The sequence below is a fragment of the Crotalus tigris genome, unplaced genomic scaffold (genome assembly GCF_016545835.1).
Source record: "Crotalus tigris isolate CLP2741 ecotype Arizona unplaced genomic scaffold, ASM1654583v1 scf7180000018825.4774228, whole genome shotgun sequence".
Lineage (NCBI taxonomy): Eukaryota > Metazoa > Chordata > Lepidosauria > Squamata > Viperidae > Crotalus > Crotalus tigris.
In genome coordinates this window covers 3,926,292-3,954,289 of record NW_024097215.1, presented here as the reverse complement: position 1 = coordinate 3,954,289, position 27,998 = coordinate 3,926,292, and the positions used below count along the sequence as shown (strand labels likewise).

The 27,998-nt window shown below is 43.3% G+C and overlaps 3 protein-coding genes across 13 annotated transcripts; 1 reads left to right on the top strand and 2 right to left on the bottom strand.

The window, feature by feature from the left end:
* Positions 1 to 4: 4 nt before the first annotated feature.
* Positions 5 to 18,111, bottom strand: DDX25 (DEAD-box helicase 25). 4 transcript variants are annotated; one of them, XM_039356616.1, is made up of 13 exons: positions 17,993 to 18,024; positions 16,921 to 16,981; positions 16,181 to 16,254; positions 15,967 to 16,029; positions 13,981 to 14,116; positions 13,373 to 13,465; positions 12,261 to 12,363; positions 9,932 to 10,046; positions 7,968 to 8,145; positions 5,604 to 5,841; positions 3,405 to 3,567; positions 1,955 to 2,143; positions 5 to 135 (listed from the first exon to the last, which is right to left on the bottom strand). In XM_039356616.1, the coding sequence occupies exons 3-13, from the start codon at positions 16,194 to 16,196 to the stop codon at positions 74 to 76; spliced, it is 1,356 nt and encodes a 451-aa protein (XP_039212550.1). In that variant the 5' UTR covers positions 16,197 to 16,254; positions 16,921 to 16,981; positions 17,993 to 18,024; the 3' UTR covers positions 5 to 73. The 4 variants fall into 4 exon arrangements, with proteins under 4 accessions (XP_039212550.1, XP_039212549.1, XP_039212548.1 ...); XM_039356615.1 differs by having other exon boundaries at positions 16,914 to 16,981; positions 17,993 to 18,018; XM_039356614.1 differs by lacking the exon at positions 16,181 to 16,254 and having other exon boundaries at positions 17,993 to 18,111.
* PUS3 (pseudouridine synthase 3) lies at positions 18,077 to 25,482 on the top strand. Of its 6 annotated transcripts, XM_039356608.1 has the most exons (6): positions 18,077 to 18,478; positions 22,061 to 22,451; positions 23,711 to 23,771; positions 23,958 to 24,261; positions 24,439 to 24,629; positions 24,980 to 25,482. In XM_039356608.1, exons 1-6 carry the CDS (start codon positions 18,168 to 18,170, stop codon positions 25,297 to 25,299), a joined length of 1,578 nt encoding a protein of 525 aa, XP_039212542.1. In that variant the 5' UTR covers positions 18,077 to 18,167; the 3' UTR covers positions 25,300 to 25,482. The 6 variants fall into 6 exon arrangements, with proteins under 6 accessions (XP_039212542.1, XP_039212541.1, XP_039212545.1 ...); XM_039356607.1 differs by having other exon boundaries at positions 18,093 to 18,478; positions 23,711 to 24,261; XM_039356611.1 differs by having other exon boundaries at positions 18,408 to 18,562; positions 23,711 to 24,261.
* HYLS1 (HYLS1 centriolar and ciliogenesis associated) lies at positions 18,827 to 27,958 on the bottom strand. 3 transcript variants are annotated; one of them, XM_039356618.1, is made up of 4 exons: positions 27,869 to 27,958; positions 27,197 to 27,249; positions 21,740 to 21,821; positions 18,827 to 20,787 (listed from the first exon to the last, which is right to left on the bottom strand). In XM_039356618.1, the coding sequence occupies exon 4, from the start codon at positions 20,755 to 20,757 to the stop codon at positions 19,843 to 19,845; it is 915 nt and encodes a 304-aa protein (XP_039212552.1). In that variant the 5' UTR covers positions 20,758 to 20,787; positions 21,740 to 21,821; positions 27,197 to 27,249; positions 27,869 to 27,958; the 3' UTR covers positions 18,827 to 19,842. The 3 variants fall into 3 exon arrangements, with proteins under 3 accessions (XP_039212552.1, XP_039212554.1, XP_039212555.1); XM_039356620.1 differs by lacking the exon at positions 27,869 to 27,958 and adding an exon at positions 27,551 to 27,625; XM_039356621.1 differs by lacking the exons at positions 27,197 to 27,249; positions 27,869 to 27,958 and having other exon boundaries at positions 21,740 to 22,057.
* Positions 27,959 to 27,998: the final 40 nt, after the last annotated feature.

Genomic DNA, 27,998 nt, shown 5'->3' with positions numbered 1-27,998 from the left:
ACAATTTTCATTTTAATTTGACAAAGCAAAATATATCTGGGCAAAAAGTGTCTTATACAAAATCATTAAGGCTTCAGTCTTCTATTTTTTCCAGGGCTTCCATATCCTCTGGATCCAGGCGTTGGATCAAGATCTCTGAAAAGAAGGAATAAATTTGCAGCTGACTTTTTGGGAAAGGCACCTAAGCCGCTGAACTGCAGTAGAGATAGGCAGTCCTCGACTTAACAGTTCGTTTAGTGACGTTCGAAATTACAATGGCACTGGAAAAAAGGGACCGATGGCCATTTTTCACACTTACGACATTTACAGCATCCCCCTATAGTCACGTGATTTACATTCGGATGCTTGACAACTGATTCACATTTATGACGGTTGCCGTGTCCCGGGTTCATGTGATTCCCCTTTTGTGACCTTCTGACGAGCAGAGTCAATGGGAGAAGCCAGATTCACTGAACAACTTCAGCGATTCACTTAACGAATGTGGCAAGAAAAGTTGTAAAATGGGGCAACACTCACTTAGCAAATTTCTCATTTGGCAACCAATTGCGGTCGTATGTTGACGACTACCTGTACATCTTCTGATGTTTGTGACACAGCACTGCCTATGCTAACCTTTCTACCTGCCAGGTTCCACATCCTATTTTTACACCCTTCTGATGAAAAGAAACTGCAAAAGAAAAATGCCTGTGGCTAAGCTGAGCTGTTTTCAAGAACGCCTCTGTCCCCAGCAAGACCTCTGTAGGCTGAAGGTGGAGGTTCGTTCTCCGAGCTTGTGGGTCGGTTTCCGAACGTTTCGTTACCAGGCTAAGTAATCTCTTCAGCTGAATTTGGGGAATGTCGGTGTTGGTATTCTTCTGTTTATAAGGGCTTTGTGTGGTCAGTAAGTCTTGTGATGGGAGGGTCATGTCAGGTGAGGGTCTTGGGATGGGTCTTGTGAGGGGTCAGGTGTGGGTCATATCGGGTGAGGGTTGTGATGGGTCTTGTGATGGTCTAGTGATGGGTCAGGTGTGGGTCATGTCAGGGTCTTGTGATGGATCTTGTGATGGGAGGGTCACATCTGGTGAGGGCCTTGTGATGGGGCCAATGATAGGTAAGGTGTGGGTCCTCTGTAGGCATTCTAAGAAATTCAGACCGGGCATGGCTGTAGGCAGCGATGTGTTTGCAAGAGGTCCACCTGCTCAGAAAAATGGCCACTTAAAAGCAGACGTGTCAAACACAAGGCCTGGGGGCCGGATGCGGCCCGCAAAGTGGTTTCATGTGGCCCGCGAAGCCATCCTGGAAACAGTGAGGGAACGGCCCCCTCTGCCTTGGCCCTGGCCGGCCGGGAGCCAATGTACAATTTTGTGGTGGCCATCTATGCTGAAACGCATTCAGTCTTAGCTCCACAAGCCCATCCAGAAACAGCGAGGAACCAGCCCCTGCCATGTTGGCCCCGCCACCTGGGTGCATGCTGGGGAGGGGTCACCCTTTGTGAGGAATGAAGAAATGGGCCATGCCTTGGCGCTTGCCTCGGTCCCACCCCCTTCTGCCAGAGACCCTCAGATCTGTCCCACTCCTGCCCAGGCCCCCACAGGCACCCTTGGCACGAAGGATGTAGAGCTGGCCACGCCCACCCAGTAGGCCACACCCACTCCATCCACACCCACCCAGTAGGCCGCACCCACCCTGGGCACACCCACCTGGCCTCCCGAGGGCAACCGCAATGCTGATGCGGCCCTCAATGAAATTGAATTTGACACCCCTGATTTAAAGTGAACGAGATTAAGAATTATCGTCAAATTAAAGGGAGGTAATTCTGTCTCTTGGTGCCTCTGACCCACCAAGCACTGCAGCCTTCAGAGTTTCCCCACTCTAAAGCTCGGGTGCAAACTAAAAGCTGATGAACCTGCTAGGATTATATATGAGATTCCCCACACTTGTGGTTTAACTGGCCCAGGGAACACATCACACTCACTGAAGTGGTCCTGGATTTCGAACAGAAGAGGTAGGTTTTGCCTCTCCACCATATTGAATGCCAGACCATTCTTCCCAAACCGGCCTGCTCGACCGATGCGGTGGAGGTAGGTCTCAAAGTCAGGCGCATGGAACACTGTTGTAGGCAAGGTAAAGTTCACCACGATGGTGACCTGCATCACGTCAATGCCTAGGGAGAAATATAAACAGAGAGGATCTTTACAGCTGACCTACCTGGTGAACAGCAGCAAAAACGAGGGTGTCATGGCCCCATCGGAACCCAGTTGGGAGAAGGAGGAGTTGGAACTGGAACCATCCAACGGGGATGGCACCTCTCCCATGGAATGCTTGGGGAGGCCCAGGGGCTGAGGATGATGCTGTCCCAGGCCCTTCGGCATTGGGGGAGGTGGCTGACTGTACAGAGCGCTAGCTGACCTCACAGACACAGGGGAGGATTGGCTGCAGACCAACGCGGTGGTGCTGAGAGGCAGCAGATCCCCTCTGATAAGGAACAGCTGCCTCCCCCATTCGATCCAAGGACACGGAGAATAGAGCTAAGGAAGCTCAAAGAAGGTCAACGGAGCTACTCGGGACAAAGTCGCCCTGCCCCTCCTCAAAAACAACATTTGATGTGGGTTGACTTAAGGCAGTGGTTCTCAACCTGTGGGTCGGGACCCCATTTGGGGTCGAACGACCATTTCACGGGGGTCACCAAACAACGCAGTCCGCCATTTTTTTCCCCTTTTCCTTAGCTGTGCTACTCCCTTTTCTTCTATTGGCTTTTGAAAGCCAATAGAATAGACTCTCTTGAATAAGAGTCTAATTCTATTGGCTTTCAAAAGCCAATAGGAATTGTCTAGGCTGTCTCTGCCCTGCTGAGCCCGCCAAAAGTCCCATTCTGCAAACGGTGCTGCACCAGTTGAGTAGTCCTCGACTTACGACCGGTTGAGTAGTCCTCGACTTACGGGGGGGGGGTTGCAGCATTAAAAAGGTTGAGAACCACTGACTTAAGGAGACGTTGGAGACGGGAGATTTTGTCTCTATCAGGAACAATTGTTGCCTTTGGCTTACAACTCCCCAGGCTTCGGAAAAACTCAGCCTTGACTCGAGTGATTTTGCCCCTGCCTTGCCGACTGCCTTTTGCCTCATGGACTTGCCTTTGGCCTTGTGGACTTGCCTTTGGCCTTGGAACCTTGTCTCGGGACCATGCCCCATGAATTTGCACCTTCTCTTTGGACCTCCTCTCTGCCTTGCGAATTGGTTTTGTTGTTTACTGGTTTTTGTTTGTGAGTGGCTGCCTTCAGGGAAGTGTGGGGTGGACCCATACTGGCCGTTGTAGGGCCGTCTGTTATGGCATTTAACAGAGCAATAAAGGACTCTATCGATGGCTGCCTCTGCCTACGTGACCCGGGGCCGTAACACAGGGAGAGCTTCAGCTACTAGAACTGTACCTCTGGCGCAGAGGTTGGTTGTGATGATAACTTTGTATTTCCCATCGCGGAACTGCTGGATCACCTCTGCCCGCTTTTCAACGGTCAGTTCCCCGATCAGGAGAGACACTTGGTGCCCATCTGTTTTTAGGGCGTGGTACAGCCATTTAGCATTGTAGCGGGTCTGTCAAAAGTATACAAGAAAAGAGCAGGCCACAAAGGGAAGCCCTGGAATAGACAGTCCGCCGGTTGCATTTTTGATGTACTGTAATGTATTCCTTTATAACCCACCCGATAAGAGATAGGCTTCAGGATGAGAGGCAATAAATAAAAACAAGGAAGCCAGGAAGCAACTTACCACAGCCATTCACTCTTCATTCTTCTTCTGTATCTAATGGCCATTGATAACAAGGATGACATTTCTGCATCAATATAAACCAACTGAAAATGCTGTTCCCTCTTTGGGTGCTTGGCAATGCATGACTATGTCCCAGATTTAGTGGTGACATATCTGCTGTCATGGTTCCAACAGATGAAACTCTTCGAAAGAACTTCGAGGCATTGTTTAACCTTAAAGAATCTTTATTTTGAGTAGCATAATATCGGCACTGCATAATCGAAGCCCAAAACTGAATTCCCCTCCCCTGAGCACATAGTATCAAAGCACAATTCCCTCCTCCAATTAACTGTCATAAATCACATTCCCTAATTAGCTTGAAGCGTGGGCTTCCTCTCCAGTTCTCCAGCCCACCAATTTTTTATCAGCTCTGGTTACAATAACCTTGTTTCTCAGGCTAGGTTCAGTGTTATGTCTAGCTGAACTCTTGTTCACATTCCCCCTCCCAGCATCATCTAACTCTAAAAGCAAAAGGTAAAAGATGACTACATTTCCATCTGTTGTCAATGCAAAAACATCCGATGTTAGCAGCGTTGACATCTGCAGGAAGATGCCTGAATCCAGCCAAATGCTGGCCAGATGTTAATGGGCAGAAGGAAAGGAGGAACAGGAAGAAAAGCTGCTACCAAGACAATGCTTGAATAACAGAAACCTGAGTCAGGAACAGAACTGTAAAGTGTACATGTGGTCCTCCACTTCCAACACTTCATTTAGTCACCTTTCAAAGTTACAACAGCACTGAAAAAAGTGACTTGAGACTGTTCTTTACACTTATGATTGCTGCAGCACCCCCACGGTCACATGACTTATATTTGGACGCGTGACACCTGACTCAGATTTACGAGTTGGTTGCGGTGTCCCAGGGTCACAAGATCCTCCTTTTGCGACCTTCTGACAAGCAAAGTGAATGGGTAAGCCAACTTCACTTAACAACTGTGTTACTAATTGAACAACTGCAGTGGATTCAGCAATATCAGGCAGCTGTGGCAAGAAAAGTCGTAAAAATGGGGCAAAACTCACTTAACAAATTTCTCAGCAACATACATTTTGGGCTTCATTGCGGTTGTTAAGTCGGAGGACTACCTGTATAAAAATCTCAGATAAAACCCTCCCTGATTCTATGAAGGGAAGGAAGGGGGGAAAAAACCTTTCAGACTTGCAAGATTTTATTACCGTAACTTTATAATACAAGCCATCTTGGGCTTGCTTGACTTTGGATTCCTAGAACAATTTTGTTCTGTCCCAGCCTAGGTGAGTCCTTGTTAAGCTCACAAGGAGAAACCCCTCTTCCAACAAGCAGCCTGGAACCGCAGGAAAAAACCAGTCCCCTTTTATTATTCCCAGACCTGAGTCAATGTCCAAGGCAAACAAAACACAGTTCACAGAAACTCGATTCCTCAACATGTACGATTGCCTTTGGCAACCAGCACCTCCCACACCTTCCCTTTGATTATGGAGCCAAGGCGTGGCTTCCTAATGCCTTCTCCTTTGCCTTTGGAGCTGCCCCATTGCATTCCTCTGTCCTACTTGCTTCTCTTTCCTGCGCATTCGTGCATCCGGAATTTGTCCCAGCTGTTCTTCATCACTGCCCAACTCAGACTGCCAGAAGAGCTGTGTCTCAGCCTGAGCGTGAGTAGAGGGGCCAGGCTCCTCGTCCGACTGTAAGTCTTGGAGCTCCTCAGAGCCTTCCTCTGACTCTGATGTCACTCCAGGTCCCTCCTCCTCCTCCTCCTGATTCCCCAGACTCAAATGCCGGGTCCACTGGCTGGCAAGGAATCACAACAGGTTTTTACCTTGATGGGGGAGATAGGAGAGCACCTTACCTGGCAGAAAATGATGGCCTGGCCGACGGTGATGCTGCCGTAGAGGTTGCACAGGGCTCTGAATTTGTCTTCCTTATTCTCACACTCAAAGTAATACTGCCTGATATTGCTGAGGGTCAGCTCCTCCCGGCGGAGGGTAATGATGTTGGGCTCAGGGATGATGCGCTGGGCAAACTTGAGTACCGGCGGTTCAAAGGTTGCTGAGAAGAGAAGCAGCTGGCAATCTGACGATAAAGACCTACGGAGATTTTTTTTTTTTAAAGAAAGAAGAGTTCCAACATGTAGGGATCAAAAGAGCCGATATGAAATACCCAAAGAGAACTGTTCTGCACCAGCCCTTTGCCAACATTGCCATAAATGAATCTGTTTTTAAAGAGCCTGCAGCTCAGGGGTTTTACATGCACGAGGTTTCCAGATTTGATCTTCAGGGTTTCCAACAAGAGAAAACTGCTCTCAGCAAGATCTGCATTGGCCATATTCAACTAACAGCACTACATCAATAGCAATTAGACTTAGTCCAGACCCGGGGTGGGGAACCTTGGCTGGCTCAGGAATTCTGAGAGTTGAAGTCCACGAGTCATAAAAGAGCCAAGGTTCCCCACCCCTGGTCTAGACTTAGGACTATATATACTGTAAAGCATCGGGAAGCTCTAATTGGTGCAAAATGCAGCAGCCCGCACGGTTTTGTGCAAATCCTCGGTGTGCACATGGGTCACCTCTCCAGCGGGAGCTGTATTGATTGCCAATTTGCTTCCAGGTACAATTCAAGATGCTGGTTGTCACCTTTAAAGCCCTTCATGGCTTGGGACCAGGTTATTGGAGGGACCGTCTCTTGTTGGTCACATCCACCTGATCCACTACAGCAGGGAGGCAAGGAACATTGTGGGTCCCGTCTCCTAAGGACATACATCTGGCAGGACCCAGAAGAAGGGCCTTCTCTACGGTGGCTCCCTCCCTCTGGAACATCATCCCTCCGGAAATTAGACTGGCCCCCACTCTGACACTTTCAGAAGCCCTGAAGACGTGGTTTTGCCAGCAGTCCTAGGGAGCCCAGAGTGGGATGGAGCCCATGAAACGCTGGTATGAGTGTGTGTTATCGCCCGAGTGGGGGTTATTATTTTATTATTTTTATTTTATTTTTATTTCTTTGATATTGTGTTTTATTTCCTGTAAATCGCCGTGAGTAGGCAGCAATATAAATTTTCCAAATAAACAAATTCCAAATAAATATACCGCTCCATAGTGCTGTACAGCCCTCTCTAAGCTGTTTCCAGAGTCAGCATCTCGCTCCCCCCCAACAATCTGGATCCTCATTTTACCGACCTCGGAAAGATGGAGAACTAAGTCAACCTCAAATCGGTCAGGATCAAATTCCTAGCAGTGGGCAGAATTAGCCCGCAATACTTCATTTTAACCCCTGTGCCGTCAAGCTCTTCTTGGTAGTAATTTCGTAGATCAAAGATTAGCAAAGGTCTATTTGGACTGCAGTATCCATGATCCCTCACTATGGGCCATGCTGGTTCAGTTGACGGCAACCAGAACATCTGGAAGGCCCTAGACCAGGGGTAGGCAACCTTGGCTCTTTTATGACTCATGGACTTCAGCTCCCAGAATTCCTGAGCCAGCCATGCTGAGGGGAAAGGGAGAGGTTTCCAAGCTGAGCCATGCTGGCTCAGGAATTCTGGGAGTTGAAGTCCATGAGTCATAAAAGAGCCAAGGTGGCCTACCCTTGCCCTAGATTTTATGGTCATGGGATGAACAGAGCAATGGTCCGTTGACTCCATGGGGCAGAAGAGACAAGAAGCTAGAAAGCTCTCAAATCGGAGACAGGAAGACGGCGCATGGATAAGAAATCTGGTACAGGAATTTTAAGAGGGGCATCGTATAATTGAAGTGACCAGTGACCTGGGTGATTTTTACAGCAGATACCAAGACAAACAGTGTGCATCAAAAGTTGTTGATCAACACATCCATGCTTTTATTCCATACCACGTAAAGCAGCATTTGCTGAACCTGAGATCTACTTTTGCCCTGGCAGAGATGGGACTTTCTAAATCAGTGTTTCTCAACCTTGACCATTTTAAGGCATGTGGACTTCAACTCCCAGAATTCCACAGCCAGCAATGCTGGCTGTGGAATTCTGGGAGTTGAAGTCCACATGCCCTAAAATGGTCAAGGTTGAGAAACACTGTAAATCTAAATAATATAAATCCATAAAAGTTTTTTTATTTATACGATCTGTATTTTTACAACTGGATGATGTGTGGCATTGAGGCAACTGGGGAAAAGTTAAATATTCAGCATTTTTAAGAGTGGAAAAGAAACTCTTGTTCAGAAACAGAAAGAAGAAAAACATTTTTTTACCTCTGGATACGAATACTCTGATCCAAGAAATTCTGTTTATCGATCATGACATCTGCTTCATCCAGCACATACACTTTGATCTCCTTCACATTAAAAAGCTTTAGCTTAAAACACCAGTCTAGCAGGGTCCCTGGCGTTCCAATGATTATTTGTTCTCTCACTGGACTCCCCCTTGGAACTAAGAAGAACATATTTATGTAAAAAAACATTATTTGTCTGCAATAAAGAAGCTTAAGACTATGTACTAGTATTTTTGTCAATGTGGTTTTCTTTGGTCTGGTTCAGAATGAGGGAAATAGGAAATTGAATAGACTGGACAACTAGGAACTTCGAATCAACAGAATAACAGATTGGAAGAGGCCTTGGAGGTCATCTAGTCCAACCCTCTGCTCGAGCAGGAAACGCTATACCATTTCAAACACATGATTGTCCAATCTGTTTCTAAAAACCTCCAGCTTGGAGGTAACTCATTCCACTGATTAATTGTTCTAGCTGTCAGATACAAACCAGAATTGTTTTTGTTATTAAATAGTCATTCTCTTTCCCATATTTGGCTCCTAATATTCCTATTACACATATTGACAGCAGCGAGAATAGCATTTGCCCAATATTGGAAAAACGAAAATATACCATCTGATGAGATCATAATTAGGAAAATTTTAGAATGTGCAGAAATGGACAGACTAACCTTAGAGATTAAAGAGAAAGAAGACTCAGTCTATTTTAAAACATAGGAAAATTTTTACCAATGATTAGCAAAACAAACTAACGAGAAATGATTGTGATATTTAATATGAAGAATGATATGTATTAATTGATACTCTTTATGATTACTGTCACCTAATGAGAAGGAAGGACTCACTGGAGAAGGGCTTAATGCTGGGAAAGATTGAGGGCAATAGAAGAAGGGGACGACAGAGAACGAGGTGGCTGGATGGAGTCACTGAAGCAGTAAGTGTGAGCTTAAATGGACTCCAGAAGATGGTGGAGGACAGGAAGACCTGGAGGAATGTTGTCCATGGGGTCGCGATGGGTCGGACACGACTTCGCAATTAACAACAACAACAAATGATTACTGTTTTTCTTATTTACTATAGCTATTTACTATTACATTAATTACTCTTATGGAAATGTTATTGGGGGCAACCCCATTGTTGTATTTACCCCTATCCCAACCCCAACCTTGAACCCCACCCTAAACCCCAATACCTATATTGACCCTATCCCTTCCCCAACCTTATAAAACCCAATAAAATATTGTATAAAAAATTGTTCTAGCTGTCAGGAAATTTCTCCTTAGGGTCTCCAAGTCAATTTTACACCAAAGGAAGAAATTGAAGAGAATGTTGGGCACCCCATAGGATTGCTATGACGGCAAAACAAGTGTGAGTATAAACATTATTAATCTTCTTGAATACAAAAATAAAGAAACAGAGCCATGCAGAGATTTTGTGTCTTCTTTTTCAAAAAGGAAGGCATAAAACTTGCTCTCTTGGTGCCATCCAAATATTTTGGGCTGTCATCCACACCCAGTTAGATACAACTGGTCTGCTGGCTGAGACTCACTGGATTTCTAATACTATATGGAATATATGAAGGGCACTGCATTACCTACTTTGGACCTCATAAAAAGAAGGACGAAGATCATGAGTTTACACCATGGCACTCACACTATCCAATAAGCAGCTTACAAGTTCTTCTCAATCAATATGCGTCTATTGGAGACTCATTCCGACATTTGCGGAGTATGGTTAAGCCAACATCACCAATTGCCATGGTGGGGTATAAATAGCTAAATACAGCCTGTGGAATTCTGGGTGTTGAAGTCCACACATCTTGAAGTTGTCAAGGTTGAGAAACACTGGATTACGGCCAAGAACTAGGAGAGGCAGAAGATGTATTTGCAGAAGGGTGATGGAGGAAAGGCAGGTTAAAAATCTATACAGCATGTAAGTAATCCTTACCTATGTTGCCTCGAATAGCATAATTAACCTTTATGTTGACACAGTATTTCCCCATTTTCTCAACCACACGTCCAGTTTGAACAGCCAGCTCAAAGGTGGGAGAGAGGCAGAGGCACTTCAAGGCAAGAGAAGAAAAATGTAATGTACGACTTATCAATATCAATCTGTAGCCACATTTTAAATTTAGCCTTCAACAAGACATGCCAATGGCATCGGCTGTTTTCACATTCATCGACCCCAATGATGACCTGACTGTGGAGTAATGATGACTTACAAAGTCATCTACCTCTTATGAAATTGATATCTCCCAGCAATTGTTCCCATCTTCCTTTCAAAAGGAGCTGCATTCATAAATGCAGATTATTTGGGTGCAAGTCTCCTGCATTTTAAGAAAGTGTCAACCGCCCGGCTAGCCAGTTCAACACTGAGGAATCTTTACGGCTTTTGAGGTGCCATAAAAGATAAGCTTTATTGAATACACATCTCGGTACTGAAGAAGCAAAACCAACTCTAGTTTTCCCGCGCAAAAATTTGATCAGTTAACCATAGCTTTTCACAACCCTCACCCACCAAGGGTTCAGGTGGCCCAATCACATCTCTTCGGTTTGTTATGGGAACGGTCCACTTCTCTGTCAGACACCTGCCTTCGTGACCTTAGGTCCCACGGTCCGTGGATGGCTTCTTGAAACTTCCGTTTCTTTCCCAGGCTCTCTCCCCCTCCCTCCTGTTTCTATGGCAAGTTGAGTAGCGACCGAGGTTAGCAGGCATCTAAGCAATTCAACCTTGACAGAAAGGTGGTTGCGGACACATGCCATAGCATGCTGGAATGAGTCTTATAACCACACACCTTATGACCACACTGTTCATTACAGGTAGTCCTCAACTTACAACAGTTTGCTTAGTGACTGTTCAAAGTTACGATGGCGCTGAAAAAAAGTGACTTATAACCATTTGTCACACTGATGACCGTGGCAGCATCCCCATGGTCACCAGATCAAATATTCAGACGCTTGGCAACTGACTGATATTTATGACGGGGGCAGCATCCTGAGGTCATGTGATCACCTTCGACCTTCTGAACAAGCAAAGTCAATGACTTAACTACTGCAGCGATTCACTGAAGAACTGGGCCACAAAAGGTCGTAAAATGGGGCAAAATTCATTTAACACGTTTCACTTAGCAACAAAAATTTTGGGCTCCATCGTGGTCGTTAAGTCGAGGACTATCTGTATTTTTCTGACTAGTTACACTTTGGCTAAATATGTACTTGCACTTCTAAAAGAGCTCTGCTTTTTCTGCATGAACAACTCTAGAGCAAATTATATAAAAAAGGCAGATATTACCTGAATTAGTTTCTCACTCACCCCCCTATTGTTTTTTTAGCAGTCAAGTTTGGAAAATGCTTGATTGTGTGTGTGTGCACGCACACACATGCTGAATTGGTACAATAAAATAGTATATCTGGGTGAATTGTTTCATTGCCACCCACATAGCGATATTGCTCACATGCACTAACATTAATGAAATATAGCAGGATATATTCCCAAAGTTTATCTGTAAGCTGTCTCCTAGGTGTGTGAAAAGAGAAATGTACTGTAATTCCCTATAACGTATAGAGAAGAAGTGGATAGAACTAAGGCATCAGTCTGCATGAACCCCAAATTAGGCTATTAAACATGTGCCAAAAAAGCAAAGGCATCAAAATTTGAGTGGAAAATATATATATATATATATATTTGTTACTGTATGTATGTATGTATGTATGTATGTATGTATGTATGTATGTATGTATATATATATATATATATATATATATATATATATGTTTTCTGAGGTTTTCGCAGGTATTTGTATGTAGGTCTTTGGTTGTTCGGGTTTTCTCCCGCGTAAAATTGGAAATGTCTTGGCAACGTTTCGACGAAGTCTCATTCGTCATCTTCAGGCTGGTGTTTTCAGCTTCGTGCTTTGCTGCTCAAAGCACGAAGCTGAAAACACCAGCCTGAAGATGACAAATGAGACTTCGTCGAAACGTTGCCAAGACATTTCCAATTTTACGCGGGAGAAAACCCGAACAACCAAAGACCTACATATATATATATATATATATATATATATATATATATATACACACACACACACACACACACACACACACACACACACACACACAAAACGTCAGATTATTATAAAGCTTTTGCTATCTTTTTCAGTCAAGCAAAGGCAAGGAAACAATCTTACTCAAGTTGATACTAAAAGCTCTGCTCACAAAACAGCACTGGTGAACTGTCCTTGAAGAAAGTAAGGCATGAGCAAATTAGTGACTTTTACCTGTGGAAATTCCTTCTTTGGGTCTGTTCTGCTCAGCATAGCTAGAACAAATGCAGCTGTTTTGCCTGTCCCTGACTGGCTTTGTGCTATAAGATTTTGGGGTCTGAAATACAAAATTACTTTATTAACGTCTGTGCAAACAGAGAGCAACTGACTTAACAAGAGAAAGGGAAACAGTAAAACGATTTGAGGATTTTTTTTTTTTAAACATAAAGCAAACAAAAAGTAAAGTGGAACTGGCATTTAAATAAGGAGAACTAAGGAGAACATTCCATAAAACCAAGTCTGAAAGACCAAAAAAAAAAAAGAAAGAAAGAAAGAATATACGAAAATATATCATTTCAAAGAATGAACACAACTGAACCCGCTGAAAAGATTTCTTCCAACAGGATGGTCATATGTAAAGCAAACATAAATCTGGTATCCTAAGTCCGTCTATTGTTTTGGGAACAATACCCCATTATCACCTCAGCCCCATTCCCCCCCCCCAAAAAAGCTGTTTTGCTTTTATCTTAGGTCATAAGAACCCCAAAGTCCCGTGGACCAGTTCAGCATTCTTTTTCCACAATTACCATCTTTAAAACCCTGAGTAACAAATGTAATAGTTCAGCTTCAAGGAAAAAAAAAAAGTGAGATTCCCTTACATTCAAATCAGTTAATAGAAATCACTGCCTAATTGATATAGGGCAGTGGTTCTCAACCTGTGGGTCGGGACCCCATTTGGGGTCGAACGACCATTTCACGGGGGTCGCCAAACATCGCAGTCCGCCATTTTTCCCCCCTTTTCCTTAGCTGTGCTACTCCCTTTTATTCTATTGGCTTTTGAAAGCCAATAGAATAGACTCTCTTGAATAGAGTCTAATTCTATTGGCTTTCAAAAGCCAATAGGAATTGTCCAGGCTGTCTCTGCCCTGCTGAGCCCGCCAAAAGTCCCATTCTGCAAACGGTGCTGCACCAGTTGAGTAGTCCTCAACTTATGACCGGTTGGGTAATCCTCGACTTACGACCAGTTGGGGGTCGCGGCATTAAAAAGGTTGAGAACCACTGATATAGGGTTTTCCTGGGCTACCAGTGAAGTAAAGCCCTTCTAATTTTTTTTTAAACCAACTTACGGATCAGCAAGCATAATTGGCAGTGCGGTTTCCTGTATCTTGGATGGCCTGTTAAAACCCATGCCATAAATACCTTGCAGAAGTTCTGGCTTTCTGTTAAAACACCAAAGGGTACAAATGTACTGCTGAACAATTCATAACCATTAATAATAATGGTTATTAATTGTTATTGTTATTAGAAACAGTAATTAACAAATGCATCAAGGTGAATGATTTGGAATTGTTTTTAAATATTTATTGTTTTATTCTAAAAAATAAAATACAAAACAGTAAAACAAACGAACAAGATGAAACAAAAGCACACATTCAACCCTAACAACAGCAAAAAAAGAAAAAAAAACCCTAGATTCTACATTTAATATGTAGGATCCACCCTGCCTGGTTGTTGAAAGAAAAGAAAAAGCAGTAAATTCTCTCCCCATTTTACAAGTATACATACATAAAAGAAGAGGAAAAAGCAGTCAACTGGTTAAGTTGAATAATACACTAATATTCAAATCCCTCTGTTAACCATCTTTTATTATATATTATAGGTAACTTTATAAGCAACTGGAAACTGTGGACTTTCTGTATGCTAAATATAATGATTTGGACATTCTATTACTCACAAATGCAGCTTTTCAAAGGTTGTTACAGAAAACAGTGGTGATTTGGGATCTCGTTGTAGAATCTCTACACGATGACTCGATTCCACTAGAGACCTCCGGATCAGCTTATTCAGGAGAGACATTTCTGCCAAACTCACTGGGTAAAGGGAGAAAAATAAAACAGTTAAGCATCCTGTCTGGAAGAAATGGACCTGGAAGAGGAGAGGGCGCTGCTACTATATACTGATACGATCTTTCAAAACTGCCTGGACAGTGGCTTTTTCACCAGGCTACAGGCAAGATTGTACCAAAGAAAAGTACCGATGTTTGATATTTCTTGCCCTGCTCCAGTTTATATTCCTTCCCCACCAGCTGGATTATACACTAAGCCAGTGGTTCTCAACCTTTTTAATGCCGCGACACCCAACCGATCGTACGTCGAGGACTACTCAACCGGTCGTAAGTCGAGGACTACTCAACTGGTACAGCACCGTTTGCAGAATGGGACTTTTGGCGGGCTCAGCAGGGCAGAGACAGCCTGGACAATTCCTATTGGCTTTCGAAAGCCAATAGAATTAGACTCTATTCAAGAGAGTCTATTCTATTGGCTTTCAAAAGCCAATAGAATAAAAGGGAGTAGCACAGCTAAGGAAAAGGGGGGAAAAAATGGCGGACTGCGTTGTTTGGCGACCCCCGTGAAATGGTCGTTCGACCCCAAATGGGGTCCCGACCCACAGGTTGAGAACCACTGCACTAAGCCATATAGGCAGGTGCCTTAAGTGCTACAGCAGAAAAGTCAGCCAGGTGAATAATTACCTGAATTGGAGAAGACTGAATTGAAACCATTTCAACAAATGGCTTCACAATTTCTTCGCCAAACTCAAACAGTTCAGAAATTGCCTCTTCCCATGAGAAATATTAAGTGTATTAAATGGATGCCTTCATCAATGAAAAACTTTGGCAGCCGGCTTTTGTCTTTTGGGGGAGAGAGGGAGGGAAGAATCTATCAATCCCCAGAAAATGAACTAAGCGTCAAGTGGAATTGCATTTAAATGCATTTCCTTTTCATCTTTGGCAACAAGACAATAGGAACAGTTGTTCAGCAAGTAATGGTTAATCTGTAAAGCTTGCTTAAATTCTGCCTTGATATATTGACTCCAACATGTAAATCTGCATACGTTGGATAAGGATGTACACCTGAATATAAGACTTTGGTTAACGACCAGTTGTTTATCAACTGTTTTGAAGTTACAGCAGCACCAAACCAACAGTAGTTACGTCTGGTCCCTGAAGTTAGGGCCTTTGCAGGTCATCTGCTGTCATAGGACCAAATTTTGGATATTTGGCGGCTCACCTACACTTAGAATCACAAGGGGTTTCAACTCCCCCCCGCCTGTTTGCCCACCCTGCACTCTGTACCCATCATCTTCTTTTTCATACACGTTGTCCACAAATGGGTGGGGTTTTTTTTCTCACAAAGGGGATGTAAATGCTGGTTTCCGGCAAAAAATGTTGTAAATTCTGGTCACGTGACCCCAGGATGTTGCAAAAAGCCGAAAAACGTTGCCAGGCACCAAAATGCAATCAGACCTTGGGCCTGAGCAAGGGGTTGGACTAGATGACCTCCAAGGTCCCTTCCATCATCATCATCATCATCGTCATCATTATTATTTTATTATTATTATTACTATTATTCCTGGGGAGGTCTGTTAAAAGTGGCGGGTTGTTTAACAAACAATTAGTCAATTTTAAGAGAGAAGGGAGCACTTTTGGAATATCTGATTACCGGGAAAAGTGCCCGCAATCTGAAAGGACCCAATCTAGACATTGGTGGTCTTCAAACTTGGCCCTTTTATGATTTGTGGACTTCAACTCAGCGTGCCTAGCTGAGGAATTCTGGGAGTTGAAGTCCACAAGTCATAAAAGGGCCAAATTTGAAGACCCCGGCATATTATTTCAACCATAGCTAGGGCTAAGTACAGCTAAGTATATCATCCACAATCCTACCTCTGTCATCATCCTGCTCGTCCTCTGTCTCCAAGCTCATGCTGTTCCTCCTGAAGAGGCATCCTTAAAAGGAATGTTCCGAAAATTTTTAGATTGGTCCATGCTATTTTTAAAAATCTTAAATACCACTAAGAAACATTTCAAGTCCAATTTAGGGATTTATGGCTCTGCAGCATTTGAAATTATACAAACACATGCGCACATATTCTAGTACCTGCATTAGAAGCCATCTATAATACTTGGACGGACGATCAATAGTTCCCACACCACAGGTTGAAACCCACTGATCTGGACAAGGCAGATCAATACAAAAATATTAATACAGTACAGTTTCTGTTAACACTGTAAATCAGTGGTTCTCAACATTTTCTTCACACAGCCCTCTTCTAAATATCTTTTATGGCCACAGACCACCAAGACCTAATTCAAGAGATAAATCATAACATTTCTTCAAGCCTTGGTGCACCCCATGACATCACAGCCACTCCCAGGGGTCCGCGGACCACAGGTTGAGAACTACTGCCGTAAGTAATAAACAATGAGCTCCAGATATTCACGCAGTGGACAAGTAATCCGTGGCCTGTTAGGAGCCAGGCTACACAAGTGGTAGACGAGCAAGTGAAACTTTATCTGTATATGAACGGGATCTAGGTTGCACATGAAACCATTCTCTCCCCCCCCCCTCCCAGGTCCATGGAAAACAATTTTTCTTCCAAAACCGGTCCTTGGTGCCAGAAAGGTTGGGGGCCTCTAGCTTAAATCCTCATACCAATATTCACAAGGAACTAATAATGTTCCTTGCAAATAGTGGTATGATGATTTATAAATTTATGTCTTATAGCTCAGCAATTCAAATATTTCTTGTATGCATATTAGGACTTAGAAAACTTAGACAGCTTAGAAAACAGGGCTGTTGTGGTCTTTAAACAATAAGTACCTAAGCTCACCTCTTACCTGTCCCTGAGAAAAGCTGAGGATTTTGGAGAGGTTTTCCAACAATACTTGGCCTGCAAAGCTATGAGCACAAAAGACAACAAACCATCTGAGACTCAGTAGTTCTACACAGCCAAGCCAACACCAATAGTGCTACAATGTAATTTAACCATAGTTAGTCAATAGTTTAATTAAACTTGTATGCTATCCGATTCTCAACAAATCTGGGCAATAGATAATCAAAAGATGGTAAATGGGTGTGTAGATGGATGATACATGGATGAAGTAAGGAATATATCAAGGTTGGAGCCATATGAATCTCTGCGGGAATATTGCCTGCCATCGACACACCCCGCCAACACCACCACCCACCCTGTGCAGCCCCGTGTAGAGAGGGCCCCACGGTTCCCACAGCACAGTATCTTCTGAACTAACTAGGAGCTGGTGTAGTTGGGCAGCAGGCAGGGACGCTAAGTTCCTACCAATTCGCCTTCGCTGCAGACAACTTGCATGTGCAAAGTTTGCAGGTTGGGTGTTTGGCGCGTGCAGCAGCAATTCCTATTGGCTTTCAAAAGCCAATAGGGGGAGTAGCACAGCTCATGCAAAAGTTGAAAAAAAAAAGTTGAAAAAAAAAACATCCCCCCAAAAAAACATCCCACGCCGTTCTGAGTGTTCTAGGAGATAAAAAAAAAAAAAAAAAAGCCCTGCAGATTAGTCTTCAAATATGGAAAAGGAGGACATGTAGGACACTTTTCGAGGGAGGACAGAACTCACAGAAGGAGGACGTTTGGTCACCTTAAGTCAGTGTTTCCCAAACTTGACAATTTTAAGGCATGAGGACTTCAACTCCCAGAATTCCACAGCCAGCGTTGCTGGCTGTGGAATTCTGGGAGTTGAAGTCCTCATGCCTTAAAATTGTCAAGTTTGGGAAACACTGCCTTAAGTCGTAAAAAGCACACAGAGAAGTAGCAAAGCCTCTGGGCATGCGCAGACATCCCCTTTTAATTTCCCCACCATTATTCGGGATGTGGGTTTGGGGCGCCTTCGGAGGAGAGGGAGACGGGGGGGGGGGAAGCTCCCCGCCTGCTCTTACGTTGTGCTCCACGTGCCCGGCGTCTCCCTTAGGCCGCCCCCCAAGCCCCATCGTTAAGTACTTCGGCTTCGCCCACATCTCGCCCTCTCCCCGAGGGCGACCCAGAGCGGCAACGACAGTTACGCGCTTGCGGGAATCAAGCGGGCGCGACCACTCGCTCTTTACAACCGCTGGAATGGGGCGGGACCGCCGCCACTGTTGCTATGGAAACCGAGCGGAGGGGCGGGGGCTCGGCGGCCTCCTCACGTGGCCCGCTCCGCTCCGCCTTCCCGCCCCGCCCAGAAGTTGCCGTTTTAGGCTGGGCGAGGGAAACGCGGATGACGTAACATCCTTGACGTTCTACGGCAGGCCACGCTGGGGAGGCGGTCTTCTGGACCAGAAAGACTCCACTTCCCAGAAACCTTCGGGACAGGGCGCGTCATTTCCGGTCTGGAAGCTGGCCCGTGGAACGGCGCTCGGTGCTCTTCGCCTGCAGTCCCCCCGTGGGTAGGAGCGGGCTCTGGCCCTGCGCGTGGCGGAGGATCGCCCGCACGCCTCCGCGGGGTTGACGCAGGAACCAATTGGCTCCTGGTACCTTGGGGATGGCGCCGGAGGATCTCTTGGGTGGAGGGGAGGAAACTCATTTAAAGCAGCTTCTTCGACTTGGCAGCCTTATAAAGGACCGTGCCACATGTGCGTGTTTTTTTGCGGGAGCACACGCCGGAAAATGTACGTTTTGTAGTAGGGAGCGGTTTTGTTTAGCCATAGTCAGGGGTAGGCAACCTTGGCTCTTTTAGGACTCGTGGACTTCAACTCCCAGAATTCCTGAGCCAGCACAGCTGGCTCAGGAATTCTGGGAGTTGAAGTCCACGAGTCCTAAAAGAGCCAAGGTTGCCTCCCCCTGCCCAGTTATGTGAATTCACGAAGAATATTCGTAGGTCAGGGTTGAAATGAAGGGCCCTTGGTGTTCTCTGAGCTTGGTCCTTTGCTTGCAAAGGCTTCATTATCAAAACTAGGTGATATTATCATTGATGATGACACTAGTTTGCAGGAAAACCACCAAGCTCAGAAAGCACCAAAGACCCCTCCTCATCTGAATTACCTGCACCCTCTGAATTACCTGCACCCTCCCTATTCGAAATGGTTTTGTACTGTCGCTTTCTTTTTAAACCCACCTATTTGAATTAACATTTACTTCTTGGTTCTTTGTATTTTTCAGTAAGCAAACTACATTATTGTTCCTAAGATAAAACTTCCGTGTGTAGGAAGCATATTGCTTAAATCAGTGAAGAAAATATCCTGCCATTCTGACGTCTATCTGTGAAACAGCATTTTCACATAACAAGGAAGTATACCTGTTAACCTGTCTCTCATTCCAGAGGAAGGTTTACTTCTGTAGCTCTGAACAGCAACTCTAATGCATTCTGAAAAGCAGGGGAAATGAAGTTTGGCCTTGAAAAGAATAAAATAATCATTTCACTTCATACATTTAATTTAATCTATACATCCAGAAGTTAAAACTTTTTAAAAGTACAGGAGTTCAAAAAGGGAATGTGTGTGAAGTATCTTGGGGGGGGGGAGGGAACCAAACAAGGATCCTTTTTCTTGACTGTGCTTCAGTAGGTTTTGATTCATCTTCTGCCTGCCTTTTTATAAGGTAATATTTACATTCAAATAATATGATCGGAAACGACGATAGGTTTTAAAAAATCTTTTGCCAGAAAGTAGCCATTCAGATCCAAAATACATTTTAAGATTAAACGAGTAGGGTTTGGAATTGGAAAGAAATAAAAATAGCCTAGCTGCATGAGCTTAGCTCTTTGGGATCTACCAAGTTCTTCTGTGTGTGACCTTTTAAAGATTCCAGGCTCTTAGGAGGAATAGACGTTTCTAGGCACCACGCCGTTTGCTAAGTCACAGCGTATTCCCCAGCGCAGGGCAGATCTCTTCTTCTCTGTAGGCACCAGGTAATTGTTGGGGATATAAACAGGCTGAGCCTTAGGAGGCAGTTCTGACTTGTAGAGCATCTGTTCCCGAATGCTCCAGCGCACACCTTTCCTGGGATCTTCTCCTGGAAGCCGCAGGGATTCCCAGTTGTGCTTGTGTTCCAGGTAACGGGCAACCCGATCAGTCTTCGTTCGGTTCCGATTGAGCTGCTCCAACTTTGGTAAGATGAAGGACTTGGGGTGGGCAGTTAGGATGAAGTCCTGCTCAAAGGATGAAGAGCTGAGGCTCTGGCTGTCTTTCCGGGAACACTGATGCCGGCTTTCCTCCGAAGGGCTCCAGGAGCAGACTGACCCAGGGGAACTTTGGGGCCGGTTCCCCTCCACACACTCTTCCTCCTCTTCCTGAGCATTCAGGAGGTACATTCTCTGATTTAAGTTCTCACATTCGGGACTGGATTGTTGGACGCTTGGATTATTGGATTCGGTCTCACTAGTGATGGATTCATCTGTCACTTGCACCTCTCCATCAGGCGTTCGCCTCAGAACTTTCCTTTTCATCACAGGTTTCTTAGAAACTCTGGAATTCTCGGGGTCGTCTGACTGGAAGCTGGATTCGGTCTGACCTTGCCTGATCACTGTGGGAAGCATCGGTCTGGCCACTGAGGCCACCGAGGCTCTCGGGTAGGGGTCCAGCTGAGGGGCCGCTTGAAGCTGCCTCGGGCTATCACCATCACCCTGTTCGGCACACATGCGAATAAAGTCCATGGCGGCTTCTTTGAGCCGTTCTTCCCTGCTCATAGAGTTCCATCGGTATCGGTTGGGTCGTATCAGGGCTTGCATTGCTTCTCTCAGTCGGGGTAGTTAGCAGTTCTGGAAAAAGAGATGCCAAGCTGGGTTTGTACAGTCTGATAAGCTTTACAACTCGTGCGTATTGCTCAACCCCATTTCTATCAGCCCATCTTATTATTTATAAATAGGATGGGTTTTTGCGACGGTTGTGAAGGCTACCCCTCCCCAGCTCCTTTGGCCAGATAGGCTGAGACACACCTAGTGCACATCCCAACTTTTTCAGGCAAAGGCATATTCACCCAATCCCTTCCTCTCCTGGAGATGATTTGGGGGAGTGTAGTAACTCTCCAACAGCTTGATAAGTGCCTGCGATTATTCTAGGGAGCAAGGACGGAGTTTATTTCTGAAGAATATATAAGCCTAAGAAGGAATGTACAGTAGTGCTTTGTTATTTATCTCTCAATGCTCTTTAAGTCCGTTTCCCCCCCCCCTGCAAACTCAGTAATTACCGGCATTTCAGTTTTCCTTTAAAATAACTTGTGGCTTTGCAATACCTAGAATCCTTTTCTAAATAAGAATAGTAAAATGGTGCACTTTCCAGTGAAACCAATTTGTGTGTTTCCCTTTTCTTTTAAACCACCTTCTCACTTAACAACTTAGAGCAGCTTTAAAACAAAAACTTATTTATTTAATTTAACTTCATACGGACTGACTCCAATCAACTCTGGGCAGTTCACAATATAAAAACAAATAACAAATATAGAGAAAAGACAACAACAAGATGGCAGGATTTTCCGAGTTAAACATATCATAAACCTGCCAGCCTAACTCAGTAACTAGGAAAAGGATCAGGCCTTTAAAGCTCTCTGGAACACCATTAGGATTGAAGCCCCTCGCATCTCATTCCAGAGGGCAAACACCACGATGTAGAAGGAATGCTTTTGGGGTCCCGATAAATGGCATTAGTTGGCATGCTCTGAATGCCTTCAGGATGCCAGCAGGGGTTTATTTGCTTGTATATTAATATGCCTACCTGGGAAAGATACCTTTTGCTCCTCTTTAGCCAACTTAGAAATGGAGGGTCCCAGGAGAAAGGTGGTTTAAAGCTGATTCTTCTGTAAGTGAACAAAAGCAGACACGCTCAGTTCTCAGTAATTAAAATCATAAAATCCCAACAAGCTTTCTCTACAGAAACCAAACAACGGTCAGCAAGCAAGCAGCAAATTAAATTTTCTCCAGCCGAATAGCTTCTAGCAGCATATACAGATTGCACGAGTTTGGTTATTCCCAGAAAGATCCTTTTTCCACTTCCATTGCATTTTCATATTGCAGGATTTTTTTTTTTTTTTAATAGCATTCCACCAATGGCCCAAGGCACAGAAGAAACAGAAAGGCTACTGAAGAGAATCCAGGAGCTGGAAGAGACGGTGCAAAAGCTAGAAGGCAGGCTGTTGGAGAACAGGAAAAGCCCAGGCGAAGGGAATGGCCTCCCAGCATCAGGAAAGGGGAAGAAACGTCCACAGCGGCCGTTCAATTTCAGTGCGTATGCCCAGAGGCATGTGGCACTAAAGATCGCCTACCTGGGGTGGGAATATCAGGGCTTTGCCAGCCAGGAGAACACCCACAATACAATAGAAGAGAAACTCTTTGAAGCTCTGGGAAAAACTCGGTTGGTGGTCAACAGACAGACTTCTAACTATCATCGCTGTGGACGCACCGACAAGGGAGTCAGTGCTTTTGGACAAGTAAGGCTCATATTTAATTTACACTAAAATGAGGATGGGGCGAACACAGAACATGTGTTATTGCAACAAATAATGCTGTCCCCCCCCCACAACTTTTTAAAAGGCTACGTCAACATTAATTGTGCAAAAATGCTTAGTGAACTTCATTAACAATCTCTTCTGTAACTTAAGAGTCTGATAGCACCTTTTCCAATTAATAAATATTAAATAAGCTTTTGTGAAGTACAGCTCATTTGATCGTATTCACCTGGTAAAAGCTTACAACTGTTAATAACATGTTTAGACAATAAAGGGTGCTTTCAAAATCCTGATTTTTTTGGCCACCACAGAGCTCTCTTCCTACAACTCATATAATTTAATGTGTGCTTTTTTAAAGATTTGGGCTATTGCCCATCTTATAAGCCAATATTTAGTTAACTGCACAATCAAGTTAGAACTCAGTAATATTGTTATATAGCATGATAACTGTACAGTTAGAAAACTCTGAACATAAGAACAAAAACTACTTATTTATTATTAATGCATTGCAACGGTTTAAATTATACCATTTGTAAGTAGACAGTTAAGAGTGCATCTATTATGAAATTAAGAGGTGAGCCTGAGAATCGATCTACAACCGATGACAATCTATTTCTGCAAAAAGATTTAGCTATTTAGAAAAGGTCTATTATTATAAGTAACAAACATCTGTTTAATCAAAACAATTAAGGTCCAGAGTTCCCAGGAAAAACTACTCCAAAACATTTATAAAGCATTATAAAATGCTTTAATGGACAATGGGAAACTTTTGTTATACATAAATGTCTGTTAAATGCAAAACTAACATCTGTTAAATGCAAAAGCACTTTATATAATTTGTCATTTCCATTACAGTAATGTCATTTAGGCCAAAATGTATTCTGTGCCTAACACCATTATGCAAATGACCTATAATTGTCATGGAAATGTAGTCCATTGCACGCAGAATCTTATAAAGCCCCACTAAATCAAAATTATTTCTACTGCAATCCCAATGATAGTGGTATTTCAGCATTAAGGTTCTGGTTGTAATTATATTTTATTGGCACAAGAGGCACTTCTGAACGTATTATAAGTAAACAGAAAAATTATGAAAACAACAGGATATCAAAAAAATTATACCTCAGCCAGTTAGCTGAAAGCTCTTCACCACTGGATTAAACAGGAAAATCGTTCAATGATAATTCAACTGAAAATGTGTATCTAACTCTAGAATCACAACTTTTTTTGCAATGTTTCAGGTGATCTCTTTGGATCTCCGGTCAAACCTTTCAGAGAATAAATCTGGGGTTGCAGCAGAAGGTAAAGGTCCTATTTCAGAGATCCGCTACACCCATATTTTGAATCAGGTACTCCCTCCTGACATAAGAGTATTAGCATGGGCCCCTGTAGATCCTAGCTTCAGTGCTAGATTCAGTTGCCTGAAGAGGACCTATCGCTATTTTTTCCCCTGTGCGGATCTGGATATCGCTCTTATGCATGCTGCAGCTCAAAGATTTGTAGGGAACCACGATTTTCGTAATCTCTGCAAAATGGACGTCGCCAACGGTGTGACCAACTTTCAGAGGACAATCCTGTCTGCAGAAGTGAAGCTTGCAGATCAAGAAAGGAAAGCGGAAGAACGAAACCCTTTCCAAATGTATGTGTTTCAAGTAACGGGACAGGCATTCCTCTATCACCAAGTCCGCTGCATGATGGCCATCCTCTTCCTGATTGGACAAAGGGTGGAGAAGCCTGAGATTATTGATGAATTGTTCGATATAGAAAACAATCCTAGGAAACCACAATACAGGTAGGAATTCCTGAAAGCATGCACTCTCTTACTGCATTGGCACTGGCTCCCTATATCTGAGCATGCCTTGTTAAAATTATATTTCATAATTTGGATCTCTTGTCAAAAGCTATAGCATTTTCAAAGCAATGTGCATTCTGTTGGAATTTGTACTAATTCAAGTTGATTACCTTGCAGCATGGCAGTGGAATTTCCTCTAGTTTTATATGACTGTGAGTTTGAAAACATCCAGTGGATCTATGATCATCAAGTCCAGGAATTTAACGTTACACGCTTTCAGCAGCTTTGGACGAACCACGCTATTAAAACTCAGATGCTGTACAGTATGTTATGGGGCCTGGATTTTGCAAAGATAACTACAGAGCCAGGTAGGAAGAATGATATTTTTAAACTGTATTGAAATGAAGCTTCAATTTAACATGTGGTAGATAAAATCTGCTGGTATTCTATGTACTTTGGTCTATTTGTAAAATTCAATTTTGTCATTTTATACACATGTACAACTCTCTTCATATATACTCAGCATTTTGTTTTGAAAGAACCATTTCCTTTTATTTAACTAATATATCCAGCAATATGTTAAAACTGTATTAACTGGAGTGGTTTTAACAAGTTCCAATATATTTAGAACTACTTCAAAGGTCAGAAGCAACTAGTGAATTAAATGCTATGTTTTTTTTTTTGTTTTGTTCTGATGACGACTAATTGTTGATTACAGCTTCAAGCAATAGCACAACAATACTCTGGAGAGAGGTAACACCACCAGTCCACAACCAGATTAGTGCTTTAATCGAGGGAGTGAAAGCCCGCAATTACAAACCGTTAATGGATCGGCCCAAATGTGAAGGTCTAGAATCTCGTATCAGTCATTTTGTGCGCAGAGGACGCATTGAACAACCAAATTTGAAAAAAACAAAGCATCCTGAAAGGGAATTTGATGAGCAAATGGAAATTAAGAGCAACCAGGTGGATTCTATTGAATTCAACAAGGAAATTCCAGAACAAGCTGCAAAAAGGATATGTATTAGTACAGACTGAATTTTATTGACGCTATCTTGCTATCTTTAAACAAATGAAATTACCTTAAGCAGATATCTAAAATTATAATGGTTATTACATTACATGTAGACTTTCATACATTCCCTTTAACCTTCAAAAAATAAATATTTTGTTATATAACTAACAGGCAGATATCCAATTATTAAAAAAAAACCTGAATCAGATCCTGATATTACGTTTTTGTTTAACCATTAGATACTTTCTATATGCAGCTATAAACAGTTGTAAATAATGATCCTAAAAATTATACTTGCCAAAACAGTAATTCAGAATATGGTGAAAGCTATACAAGTAGGTAACGCTTCCAAGGGAATTGTATTTTAATAATTTAGTTTTCTCCAGGAAATACTAGTTATGCAAATTTCTCGGTCCTTTACAGTTCTCATATTTTTAAAAAACTTTTTTTTACCTGTTTTAAACATTTGGTGAGAATTAGTCTGGCATACAGGGTAAGGTATTGGCTAGAAAGCAGGAGATTATGAGTTCTAGTCCCACCTTGGGCACAGAGATATAATGTCAAACTATTTTCTGAAAAACCTTATCAAGAAAACTTGTCCAAGTGGTCTTCGAGAATTGGATATCATTGAACAGAAGAAAAATCTGAATATGATTTCATTGTCTCTCATGAAGGAAGATCCTGAAGATTACTCCCCCCTAGAAATCTCTACATACACTTTATGAACAGCATAATGTAATTACAGAATGCCATATGAAATATTTTAAAAAAAACATCTGTTGAAATGTACAGCAATCAGTGGACAAAGACATAAAAAGCCTCAGATCATAAGCTTAGAATTCATATATTTTACTAAATCAGAATATGGTATCTTCTTAGCATAACAAGTGAATTCAGTCATTATGGATTGCAAACCATGGCATACTGTACAACTTAATGCAGGCTCAACATGGTGCTTATGACACCTGAAACCCATTTCCATGGCTGTACAATATAATAGATTGCAAAAGTGTCCTTTTGAGATTGCACACAATTGTTCAGCTAAAAATAAACAATCATGCAGCCTATGAGGAGTGATCAAATTTAGAATAGTTGGGAATATTAAGTTTCTTTACGAACTAGGCCAACATGGCTTGTTTGATAGTTAAATGGTGAATTGATGTAATTTATAAATCTAGCCGTCAGAAGTTTTTACATGAGTGATTAGGCTCTATAACTAATTTTCCTAGTACATCCCTACACCATTACTTTAGTTGGGTTGACACACTTAGCCAAAAGTGGCTTGTGGCTTAGCATATGTAAACTAGACAGTGTAATTATTGTACCATGATTTAGCATTTACATTTTTACCCAAGCGAGTCAGTGACGAGTTATTTAATAAACCAAAATAAATCATGATTTAGAGCAGTGGTTCTCAACCTTTTTAATGCCGCGACCCCCCCCCAACCGGTTGTAAATCGAGGACTACTCAACCGGTCGTAAGTCGAGGACTACTCAACTGGTGCAGCACCGTTTGCAGACTGGGGCTTTTGGCGGGCTCAGCAGGGCAGAGACAGCCTGGACAATTCCTATTGGCTTTTGAAAGCCAATAGAATTAGACTTTATTCAAGAGAGTCTATTCTATTGGCTTTCAAAAGCCAATAGAATAAAAGGGAGTAGCACAGCTAAGGAAAAGGGGGAAAGAAATGGTGGACTGCGTTGTTTGGCGACCCCCGTGAAATGGTCGTTCGACCCCAAATGGGGTCCTGACCCACAGGTTGAGAACCACTGAGTTAGAGTGTCTGTGAATAGTTCCCTATGAAGAGAGAAATTGTGCAGCCTTCAAATGTAGTAACTACACCCCTAACTGGATACAGCAAACTCTTCCTATCACAAAACTGATGTTATTTTATTTACAAGAATTAAATAGGGCTCTCATACCTGTAATATCTTCTAGCCCAGTACTATTCCTTCAAAATGTTCATGAAATTTACCTGGAAAAGAAGCAACAGAATAAATATTAAAACCTCCACTAATTGGGGTTAATAACAAATGGAAAAATTCTGTAGCGGAACGAGGTTCTGCTAACATTTATAGCAAAAAATATTGCATTTCAAAGTTTCGCCCTCACAGAATCCATTTCGGTCTAATCCTCTGACCCATCTCTACCAAGCAGCCCCTTAGAATAAAATTATTTTGTGGTCACGCCGTTTATATTAGGGTTAGGATTACTTATTCATATTACAGATCACCTATATTAAAACGAACATCATTTACTGCGAAGGAAACTCCCACCCGAGCAGGCTTCCGAGGCTGCTGCTTTGCAACTTTCCCATCCACAGGGACGGGGCTTCTCAACCTCAGCCACTCCATGGGGACTTCAACTCCCAGAATCCCCCCGGTCAGCATGCTGAGGGTTGAAACGCTGCTTTCCAAGGCTGGAGAGCAAGGAGTAAATGCCACAAGAAAAGTGGGATTTTCTCCTCAGCCTCGCGCTTTCACCGCCTCCCCTTCTTCTAACTGCCTCTCCGGCCGGCTCCGAATCCACCCGCTTCTCTTCCTGAGCGGGCTGAGCCTCGCGACGCTGCCCCGGCTCGGTCCCACCGCGAGTACCTGGCTACCACCGCCCGCGCTGCCTTCCCGGCTGCCAGACAACCGTTAACGCCGCTTCTCAACTGCCGTTCTTGAAAACCAAGACCCACCTAGCCGCCGGCACGTTCCTATTGGCTGTCAAGGTTTCCTT